The 12255-nt window shown below is 41.2% G+C and overlaps 1 protein-coding gene across 3 annotated transcripts in view; it reads right to left on the bottom strand.

Annotated features, from left to right (window-relative positions):
- STK4 (serine/threonine kinase 4) overlaps positions 1-12255 on the bottom strand; it is an 88112-nt gene that overhangs the window by 34066 nt on the left and 41791 nt on the right. For all 3 annotated transcript variants that reach the window (XM_021077860.1, XM_021077859.1, XM_021077861.1), the window contains one exon: positions 5489-5646. In XM_021077860.1, the coding sequence (XP_020933519.1) occupies positions 5489-5646 (158 nt within the window). The remainder of the gene's footprint in view (positions 1-5488; positions 5647-12255) is intronic.

The raw sequence follows: 12255 nt of genomic DNA, 5'->3' as shown, positions 1-12255 counted from the left end.
TGTTCCCTCCACCTTCCCATGGCTGGCTTCCCTTCTTCATTTAGGTCTTGCCGAGTGTCCTGTCTCTTTGCAAGGCCTTCTCGCACACTAGTTTGTAATGTGCTTTTTTTTTTTTTTTTTTTTAATAGCCATTATTGGGGGTTCCTGTTGTGGCTCAGTAGTTAACGAATCCAACTAGGAACCATGAGGTTGTGGGTTCGATCCCTGGCCTCACTCAGTAGGTTAAGGATCTGGCGTTACCCTGAGCTGTGGTGTAGGTCACAGACACAGCTCAGATCTGATGTGGCTGTGGCTGGCAGCTGTAGCTCCAGTTCCACCCCTAGCCTGGGAACCTCCATATTCCACGAGTGCAGCCCTAAAAAGCAAAAAAAACAAACAAAAAAAAAAGCCATTATTCCCTGAACTGGTCTATCACCTGACTTCATGTTTATTTCCCTCACCATACTGTCAACTCCAGAAGAGTGTGGGCCTTGCCCGTCTTATTCATCCCCTTGGTATTCCAGCCTTCTTAGACTAAAATATTACAGTGTGTTTTTGAAGATCCATGAGCCATAGTGGGTTTAAGCTGACAGCTTTTTGTGGCTTTATGATGACAAAATGGGAGGGTTTGAATTCTAATAAAAGCAACATTCATTTCCAAGAATGCAACTGTTTATAGGCTATGAAACACTAATTTTAGGGAATATTGCATTTTCAAGCACTTTTTATTTACACTTAAATCTGTGTATGTCTGAAAAATGAAAGGAAATCTTTGTTGCCTTTTCATCTTGGCAAATAAGGCAATTCAATTTTAGAAATGCAACAAGCATTCAGTTTCAGATGAAAATATGAAGTTTTTGTCAGTATCAAACTTTGCCACTGTTGATTGATTGAATTACTTCCCATTTGCCACTTTGGGCAAAAAAAATTTCATTTCAAAACAGCAATTGCCTTCACGGAAGAGAGAGAATATCTTCTTCCCAACTAAACACGGCCTGCTGGTAAATCAGAAAGTCTGCCTGAGAGACCGCCGTGGGGAGCAGGGCAGCCAGTCTGACACACATCCTCCCGTGAGCTTAGTGGGGTTACTCCGAACACATCCTTCTCTCCATGGACTGACTCCTTCTCTGCCAGATGTCACCTTCAAATGCACATTTTCCTGATTTTAGGTACTGCTTTGGCACCTCCAATAAGAATGCAAGAGACTCAAAGGAAGAATAAAAAGGAAATTTAAAAATCATGTTTGGGAGTGCCCACTGTGGCACGAGGGGATCGGCAAGTGTCTCTAGAGCCTTGGGACACAGGTTCAATCCCCGGCCTGGCACAGTGGGTTAAGGACTCAGCATTGCCATAGCTGTGGCGCAGGTCATAACTGAGGTGTGAATCTGATCCCTGGCCCAGGAACTCCACATACCATGGAGAGGCCAAAAAACCACACTGTGCAATATTAACATCATATGAATACATCCTGATTTCCGAATTTCCCCAGTACCTAACAGGAAAGAAAGAAGAAATTGATATGAATTTAGTGGTAGGTTAAAACACAGATTAGGTAGGTTAAAACACAGATTACCAGGTGCTATCCCCAGATTTGGATTTAGTGTGTCGGGAGGAGCCTGAGAAACTCCATGTTCCACAAGTTTCCAGGTTATAGTGACACTGGTCTGGGAACCATACTTTGCAAAACACTATTTTATTTATTTATTTATTTCGCCACGTCTGAGGCATGCAGAGGTTCCCGGGCCAGGGATCGAATGTGTGCTACAGCAATGACAGTGCCAAGTCCTTAATCATTAGGCCACTAGGGAACTCCCCTGAAACACTATTTTAGACTATTACTTTAAATGCTTGATTTCAGATTAAGGGGAAAGCTATACCACAAGAATATTAAGGCATTAAAAATAGTTTTCATCTGATCTTTGGAATTTTTAGTACAGTACTTCATGTACACCCCGTCTTAATTTTCTTTCATTGCTTAGTTTGAAATTCTCTTAAAAGTTAAGAGAACTGTAAGTTTTTATTTATTTATTCTAAAATAACTTCTCCTGAAATTTTCAAAGTAAAATTAGAATAAAATTTTGTATGTCAAGATGGGTTGGCTCAAGCACAATGTGCACACATACAAATCCAACTAATTTACAGCAAGAGTCCAAGATCAAATGCCCTACAGGCCAGACAGTTGAATAGTTAATTCAAGTGAATGAAGTAGATTGGACATTGAGAACTGGAGCAGTCATACCCAAAGAGGGCAGCCGCGACTCAGCTCCAGACAACCACCAATCAAAAATGTAGGTCTACGAGCTCCCTCATGGCTCAGTGGGTTAAGGATCCAGCATGTCACTGCTGTGGTGCATGTTCGATCCCTGGCCTGGAAACTTCTGCATCCCGAGGGAAGGGCCAAAAAAAAAAAAAAAAAAAGGTAGACCTTTCAACTTTTCAAAATAAGCTGGAGTTCCAACATCTAATGTAGAAGCTTTCACTTTTTAAACATAGGCAACTAATTTAAAAATTTTAAACACTGTATAGGGCACAGAAAAAGGTCTGTGGGATGGATGATGCCAGTTATAATGTCTGGTACATCTGAGGCCCTTTCTCCTGCACGGGCCAGGAATAGGACAGGCTGGGGCAACTTGCTTACCTAGCTCCTGTGCTCATGGGCCACTCCCTCCAGCAGCCATCTACTTCCAAAATAAAAAGCACTCTTTCTAAAGACCTACCGCAGCCCCTTTGCATTAGTAGCCTGACAATCAAAATAAGTTCTCCACCAATGATCTTAGAATGAGAAAACTATGGTAGAGAGAAGTGAATTCTTCCAAAACTGGAACTACGGATCCAAAAGTAATGATTAAGTTAAAGTGACTGGAATCTTGGGCCCACTCCCTAGATGTAGGAATACAGATCTGAGGAGTCTTAAGCCTTCATCACAATGGTGATGTGACCTGGTACCCAGAAGTTGTTTCATCTTTGCCCAAAGGCTCACTAAACTGAGAAAATCAGTCCTTACAAATATGTCCAAGACAACCACAGAAGCAACACGGAATAGCACACAGGATGATTCAAATCTCATTTGTCTATTCTGATCAATAGCGGAAGCCTGGAATACTGTGTTAAGAAGGATTCTGAAGCTGAAGCCTGACTTGGTGGAAAATACGAATGCCAAAGACCCAGAAGAGAGAAATGGCAGTGGATGTGCCCCATATTTGGCCCCTTTTGTACAGGAGATAACACTACACCAGTGTTCACAAAATCTAGTCTTCCTGTAGCGTATTAACACGGCAACCACAACAACACTCAAAACATTGGTAGGATCAAGTCACATCTTGCCAGTTGCTTTCCATTTCACTCAGGGTAAAAACTAAAGTTCTCATTAGGACACAAAAAGCCCTACGTTATCTGACTCCCCATCACATCTCGGATCTCTTTTCCTGCTGCATGTCCCTTATTGCCATACTAAACACACTGTTCTCTTCACTGCTCTGCAAACACACTAAGCAAATTCCTTTACATTTGCTACTCCAGCTGCCTTTCCTCTGGATTAGGCACAAAGTTCACTCCCTCATCTTCTTATCAATGAGATCTTCCTTAACTCATTATTTAAAATTGCTATAGGGGGAGGGATAAATTAGGACGATAGGAAAAACATACACACTACTGTATATAAAATAACTAACAAGGACCTACTGCATAACACAGGGAAACCTACTCAATAGTCTGTAATAACCTATACCCATATGTAATAACCATATGGATATATGAATATGTACATGTATGACTGATTCTCTTTGCTATACATCTGAAACTAATACAACATCGTAAGTCAACTCTCCTCCAAGAAGACAAAAAAGAAAAAATTAGCTAATATGTTTTCTAATTAGTTACAAGAAAAACTGTTCAAATGAAAACATGTTTTAGAGAGTAAAAAGCTAGTTATTTGAAAAAAACGGCTACATATTTACACAAACATAAACACACACACGCTTCCTCCTCCTCCCTCCCTTCCCACCAATATCCCTTTTCCGCTTTATATTTTCTACAACACTTACCACTATCTAACACACTAAAAATTTTACTAACTCCTGGAGTTCCCGTCATGGCGCAGTGGTTAACGAATCCGACTAGGAACCATGAGGTTGTGGGTTCGGTCCCTGCCCTTGCTCAGTGGGTTAACGATCTGGCGTTGCCGTGAGCTGTGGTGTAGGTTGCAGACGCGGCTCGGATCGAGAGTTGCTGTGGCTCTGGCGTAGGCCGGTGGCTACAGCTCCGATTCAACCCCTAGCCTGGGAACCTCCATATGCCGCAGAAGTGGCCCAAAGAAATAGCAAAAAAAAAAAAAAAGTTTTACTAACTCCTTTTCCTTCTTCAGAAGTGAAACATTCATGAGTTTTTGACTGTTCTATTCATCACTACATCCCTAGGAAAGTGTCAAGCACATACTGGCAAATCAAAAAGCCAGTGAGTGAATGAGTGAACAAACAGCAGACGATGAAGAGCAGATGAGGAATGAATAAATGCACGAACAGGTGATAAAACAAATGAACCCGGGTTCTAACATGGGTTCAGTGACTAACTGGTTAGATAACCTCAGGTGAGCTATTCTGGTCCTCAAAAATCTCTATCAGTAGTTGTATAAACGATGACACCCCTGCCCCTCTACAAAAGCAACAACTATGTTTGGAAGAGGGACATAATTTCCTTTAGGCCAGTCAGTAGGATAGTGCAAAGCCGGGACTAGAAAGCCTCCCCCAATCCAAATAGAATGCCCAAACCAAGTTCTTATAAACAGCAACAGAATTATGACAGAATTTAAGAATGCAACATCTTCCTAAAGAGAAAATTCTTTTCTAGAAAAGGAATGCAGACCTCTTGGCTTATTTTTTTTCCCACATTTTCCACTGCCTCTACTCATTAGATCTCTGTAAACATTAACAAGTGTCTGTGGTTGAGGGAGAATGTTCCACAGCAGAAAAAGGAAAAACACACCCAGTTTTTCATATGAAACTGTGGAGTAACTTAGTATTCACCCTCAGACAAAATTCAGAATAATCCTCTTAGAGAGTCTAAAATTAGGATAATAGTCAGCAAAAAACAAAGATACTACAGAACAAGGGAAAACACCCTCCAGTCTAGTTCTTAAACATAAAATCACAATCCCAGATAAACTATTATTAAAGTCAGTGTATCTTCGGTTGATAACTATTTCTTTTCCCATTAACAATTTCAAATGCAATGAGGAGAAAATGGCAAGTGAATAAATACTTTTTAAAGCAAAAAAAAAAAAAAAAAAAAAAAAAAGATGCCACTCATTGGGGGCCTCTGGAAGGGTTCAAATGCCAGTGAAAATACTGTCTCAGACTCCTGAGGGCCTCAGCCCAGAAGCTGCCGCCAGGGACATTTAGAGAAGACATGAGCTGCACAAGAAAATGCTCAGGCACTTTGCACTTCCAGTGAAATGGCAGAACTGGACGTGTGAGATTTCAAACAACTCTCTCTGGCTTCCAAGGCTACTTACAAATTCATAGTCTCCATCCTGTGGAACTTTCCAATCTGAAGAGTTCTTCAGTGGACCAGGGGCACTCTGGCCAAAGCTGTTGATCTGATTTTCCTTTTCTTTTTGTTCAAAGTATTCGAGGAAAGATGGTCTTGCAGGCTGCATGGTCTCATCCCTTCCTGAAAACCAAGACAAATAAAAGGTGAAATATAGTATCTTAGGCAAGAGCTACAAGCAAGACTGACTGATCAGATCATGGCCTTTTCTCTCCCATGTGCTCCTGTTCTCGTTCCCAGGAATGTTAACCTTAACTTGTTTGTTTCTGCTCTTGCTTTCTGACTTGACATCAGTGGATTCAAACAACGTCTTGGTGCTGCAACGGAGCAGTGGTGACTCTGGAGCACTGGTACACAAGTTTGATCCCAGCCTGGCACAGTGCGTTAAGGATCCAGCGATGAGATCTAAGGGTCTCAGATCTGATCTGATCCCTGGCCCCGGGAACTTCATATGCCATGGGGTAGCCAAAAAAAAAAAAAAAAAAAAAAAAATATATATATATATATATATATATATATATATATAGTGTCTTAGACTTCAGATATGTTTAGTAAATGGGTCTATCTCCAGGAAGGGCTATTGTCATGAAATCAGTGGCTTTTTGTTAAGTAAGGACTCCTTCAAGATTCTAGCGAAAACTACACGCAAATGTACAAGTGCTCACTCAAAATAATTCTCATAGAATTTCAAAAGATTCATAGTCCCCCTGAAAGTACATGCAAAGATTTTCCCAGGGTCCTCTTTTCTAAATGGAAAGACTCAGGGATTCAATTGCTCTGAGTCAGCTGCAAGCAGTACTTTTTTGATCCTCGGTAGCAAAGCGTTTCTATAATATTTCGCCTGAGAACAGAGAAGCAAGCCAAAAATATGTATTCCTCATCTACATATGTGACATGCTCTCCAGGCGCCGGAGCAGGGAAGCGGGGATGACACCACAGAGTGATTCTTCCCTTAGCGATTTCATGATCTAATTTCACTAATGGGAAAAATGTGCAGGCAAAAGAAAATCTCAGTAAATCACACTCCATCCCACAGAATATTACATAACTTTTAAAACATTATTTACAAATTGATGATAAAGTTAAGGAGAAAAAAAATAGGATACAATACTATGTATTCGGTAGGATCTCAACTCCTTAAAATCATATACATAGAAGGGGAGGAAAAAAGACTAGAAAAAGTATACAAAATGTTAACCAGGATTTGTCTCTGGTAGTAGGATTATAGGTGATTTTATTTAATTTTTAAAAATACTTTTTATTGATTGATTGATTGATTGGCTTTTTGTGGCTGCACCCACAGCATGTGGAAGTTCCCAGGTTAGGGTTCTCACTGGAGATGCTGCTGCCGGCCGACAACACTGCCACAGCGACACAAGATCTACAGGACCTACTGAGTGAGGGCAGGGATCGAACCCACATCCTCATGGACACCAGTTGGATTCATTTTCATTGCACCACAACGGGAACTCCTAAAATATTTTCTAAAAGAAGACAGTATAGGAAAAGTATCAAATAGAACTGCTTGTAAGAGTTACATGCGCCCAGGAGATGGAGAAATCTTATAAGACGGGCGGTCAGGGAAGATTGGTAGAAAGGGCTTAGTTTGGGCTTCACTGCATCCCTGAGAAATGAAATTATCAGTCATGTGGCAGGGCAGTCACATAGCAGAGCAGAATCAGTACTCATGGAATAGCAGTTATTATAAGACAGAGAATACAGCAGTTACTAGTGATCTAGTAGCAATCACAAACAGAGTAACTTTACCTGGCATGACTTAAAAACCCAGTTAGCTGAATGTACCTATTTCACAGTAGTCTAACACTGGGAAGTACGGAAGATTTTTTTTTTCCAGTACTTTTCATGAACATGTGGATTTATACTGCCCTTTGCCCTGGTAACCAGAAAAAAAAACAAAAAAAAGACCAGAAAGTTCAGAGCCTTAAGAAGTGAACAAGGAGGGGTCCAGAAGATAAAGAACAGCAAGTGTTTCTCTCTAAGCACCCTCGTTCCAAGCAATCTTATCTCCTGACATCTGCCTAGTCCCCGTTTCAAGCCAGCATCCCACTGTATCTCAGATGTTTGTCATCTAACTACCACCACGGCCAAGTTTAACGGCAGCCAACCCCAGATGTGCCCACTTCTAGATGCTGCCAACAGCTTACTTCACTGTTGCCTCTCATTTATTAGAGATTACACACAATATTTGCAAGGACCAGTCAACAATTAGGTGCTGAATGTCTGTTTTTTTCTGTTCTGGGTATGATGGGCCAAGGATCTGTGACAGTGCCATGGATGGCTGACACATGCGGTACAGTACACAGTACGCTGGGTACTTTTATATAAAATATCCTGCCTGGATACTAGGTTCGGACCAGCTGAACAGAATAGAAAGTCTAGAAACAAAACAGAAAGCCCAAACTACAGAGCTGTTTGGAAAAAGATTAAACTGTATCCAGCACTGCATACCTTACACCAGAAAAACTCCCAATGGATAAGAGTTCGAATTGTAGAAATGGCAACTGTGAAGTACTAGAAGAAAAGGTGTGTGAATGCAGTCCCCAACAGGGTCTCGATTGAGGGAGAGCATTGGTTTGCATAAAATAAAGATGGGACCTAGGTGATCAAATTTTCATTAAGCATGAACGTTTGCCCTGAAGAGCCTAAAAAGGCACATATTGTTCCCTTTATGTGATCATGTTTAGTAGAGTTTCTCACTTCAGGGTATCTTAAAAACACAAGACTTTAACTCAAATTAATCCTAGTTGTCACACTTTGAGAGAACCCCTCCCTGTTCACATTTAAAACCTGGATGTGGACAAAGGCTTTCTCACATGCCCCGACAAAACCCCAGATGCAATAAAAAAGGGAGACGATGTTTTCCTTGTGTGAAGAAAGCATCAAACATTTTTAAAAATTAATAAGCACACATACACTGTAAGCCAAGATGAAAAGATAAATGATGAACTGAAAGAAAATATCTGCAACACCATAAAGGTTTTAAAAGAACTTTCTTAAAAAAAATTTAGAGTTCTTGGCATTGTAGTTAGATAACCTCCCAAATACATAAAGAATTCCTAAAATCAAGGAAAAGATGACCAAGGAGTTCCCTGGTGGCCTAGCGGTTAAGGACTTGATGTGGTCACTGCTGTGGCTAGGGGTACTACTGTGGCCTGGGTTCAGGCCCTGGCCCTGGAACTTTTACATGCTGCAAGTGCAGCCAAAAAAAAAAAAAAAGGGGGGGGGGGCGGAGGAAGAGAAAAGAAAAGAAGACCGGAGTTCCCGTCGTGGCACAGTGGTTAACGAATCCGACTAGGAACCATGAGGTTGCGGGTTCGGTCCCTGCCCTTGCTCAGTGGGTTAACGATCCGGCGTTGCCATGAGCTGTGGTGTAGGTTGCAGACGCGGCTCGGATCCCACGTTGCTGTGGCTCTGGCGTAGGCCGGTGGCTACAGCTCCGATTCAACCCCTAGCCTGGGCACCTCCATATGCTGCGGGAGGGGCCTAAGACATAGCAACAACAACAACAAAAGACAAAAAGACAAAAAAAAAAAAGACCAAGAAAAAAAGGTAAAAAAGGTAGAAAAACGGACTAAAGACTTAAAAGGTAGTAGGAGTTCCTGCTGTGATGCAGTGGGTTGAGAATCTGACTACAGCAGCTCAGGTCACTGTGGAGGTACAGGATCAGCCCCCAGCCCAGTGCAGTTGATTAAAGGATCTGGTGTTGTCACAGCTGTGGCTCAGATTCAATCCCTGGCCCGGGAACTTTCATATGTTGCAGGTGTGGCCATTAAAAAAAAAAAATTAAAGATAGTATACAAACAAAGATACCCAACTAGACCTTCAAATGAAAAAAAATCTTAGAGATGCAATTTCTTACATTTTAGCTTGACAAAACTTCAAAAGCGGGACTATACCCTTTTTGTTGGTAAGGCTATAGGGACACAGGCACGCTCATATGTGGCTGAATACTTGTGCGAAGTAGTACTAGCCCTACCAAGGGGACCTGGCAATATTTAAATATCAAAATATGAAAGTGAAGAAGGGAAAGAAAAATGCTGGTGTGTTGTATTTAAATTGAGGTGTTAATAAGAACTCATGATTTATTAAAAAATATTTTTGGCTGAGCTTTCTTCATTAAAAGGTCTTGAAGCAATGGCACCCCCATTAGCCATGAGCTACCTAGCACTTAGGAAAAAGTTTCAGGCTTTTCACTAAGTGCTTCCACAAGACACTGCCACCCCAACTTCATGACCACCATGTAAACAAAGGCGGAAAGAGGATTTGGACACATCGCCACCTGCCAAGTGCCAGACAATGGGTCCTTTCACTTAGTCCTCACATCTTTTTGAGGTATGAACTATTATTTCCACTTTATAGTAAGAAATTTGCCTAAAACTATCTAAAGACAGGATCATCAGGCTTTAAGGCTGTTGAGCTGCATTTCGTATGGCAAATTCTCTAACCATCAAAATGAAAATTCTTGACATATCAGAACTGGAATTAGGTTGAGCGTAGAAAGAGTGGGGGAATGGAATTTTCCCAGGAAACTGATCTCTGAACTGCTCTTTCGGCGATCAGGTGGGCTGGACAACAGCCTGATGGTGCTGAAAAGCGTGAGACGCCTTCCTAGCTGACTAAGGGCAAGGCTGTCTCCAGGGCTTCTGCTGGCCAGTGGGCTTTTTGTTTCAATGTGAGCCAGGTACTTTTTCAGACATATCCCAGGAAATGAAGACATTCCACTGAATGATAATACTGGAAACCTGATGCCATTGGGAGAATGAACTGAGCAGAAAAGTCAGACTTTGAAAACAGCCATGTCTTGCTCTGATTCTTTTATCTGATGGAAGGAGTGCATGAATTCTTATACTGTGACTGGCCCATTTTTCTTTGAAAGCAGCATTTGGCCAGCTAAATGGACAATCGGTCTAAGCCCACGAGGTGGTGAATTCATAAGCAACTGTATCTTACATTTATTTTTATTTGAAAAATGCTATGTAAAAGCAGGAGGAGCCAAGAATCCAAAATGCATCAACTGATGAATGCAAAAATAAAATGTGGTATACGCATACAGTGGAATATACGATTCAGCAGTAAAAAGGAAAGAAATACCGATACCTGGTACAACGTAGATGAACATCAAAAACACTATGCTCAATGGAAGGAGCCCGTCGCAAAAGACCACACATTCTATGACTCTAATTATACGAAATGTCTAGGATAGGCAGATCTATAGAGACAGAAAGTAGATTAGCGACTGCCTAGGGCTCAGGGGGAGTGGATAGGATGGTGAGTGACTACTAACGGATACAGAGTTTCTTTTGAGAGGGATCAAAAATGTTCTGAAATTAGATTGTAAGCAACTGTATGGTATAGCTGTACAATGGAATATTACTCAGACATCAAAAGGAATGCAGTACTGATAGATGTTACAACACTGACGAACACTGAAAACATTAAGCTAAGTGAAAGAAGCCAGAAACAAAGGCTATATTTTGTACGATTCAATTTATATAAAATATTCAGAATAGGCAAACCATAGAGACAGAAAGCAGATCAATGGTTGCCTCGGGACAGGGAGAAAAGGTAATGAGAACTGACTGTCAACAGGATTGTGGTTTCTTTGGGGATGATGAAAATGTCTGGAATCCAACAGTGGTTATGGTTGCGCAACCTTGCTAACATTTTTTTTTTTTTAATGACAGAACTGTAACTTTATTTTATTTCATTTTTTTCTTTTTAGGGCCGCACCCGCAGCATATGGAAGTTCCCAGGATAGGGGGTCAAATCAGAGCTGTAGCTGCCGGCCTACACCACAGCCATAGCAACTCGGGATCCAAGCATCATCTGCGACCTACACCACAGCTCACGGCAACACCGGACCCTTAACCCACTAAGCAAGGTCAGGGATCGAACCCGCATCCTCATGGTTCCTAGTTGGATTCATTTCCGCTGAGCCACTACAGGAACTCCGGAACTGTAACTTTAAAATGGTGGATTTTATATGTGAATTCTATCTCAATTAAGAAATAATAAATTTTTTAAAATTAGATTATGGTGATAGTTGTGCAATTCCATAAATACACTAAAAACCACTGAATCAAAGGCTTTAAATGAGTGAACTATATATCAATAACTCGATTAAAAAAAAAAAACAGAAAGACCTCTTTTCTCTACTATCTACTTTTATTTCTGGATTCACAAGAACTACAACACAATGCCAAGGCAGTCATCACTGGGAAGGAGCCTGACCAAAGACCGAGGCCCATCTTTTCCTTTGGAAAGACCATCTCCTAGACATTAAACTTTATGCCCTTCCATTCTAAATGCTCGCTTTCAAGGCTGTCACTAAGTAAACCACAATGGTCAATCTGTTCTTTCTTTAATGTCTACAATAACTTTCTGTTTAAACTAGAGAACTGGGGAGAGTGTGTATTTTCTTCTCTGTTTCATACATGAATATTTACAAGAACAAAACTCAAGTAATCGCTCAAATGTTTTCTTCTGGCTTGGAATAATATGCCTTATCATAGGGTTGTTTGTTTTGGTTTTTAATCTAACTTTTTTTTTTTTGCTTTTTAGGGCCGCAGCTGCAGCATATGGAAGTTCCCAGGCTGGGGGTTGAATAGGAGCTACAGCTGCCGGCTGACACCACAGCTACAGCAACACCAGATCTGAGCCAGGTCTGTGACCTACACCAGAGCTCACAGCAACATCAGGTCCTTAACCCAC

This window comes from Sus scrofa, chromosome 17 (genome assembly GCF_000003025.6).
Source record: "Sus scrofa isolate TJ Tabasco breed Duroc chromosome 17, Sscrofa11.1, whole genome shotgun sequence".
NCBI lineage: Eukaryota > Metazoa > Chordata > Mammalia > Artiodactyla > Suidae > Sus > Sus scrofa.
The sequence above is the reverse complement of the archived record's forward strand: the minus strand, read 5'-3'. Positions and strand labels throughout refer to the sequence as shown.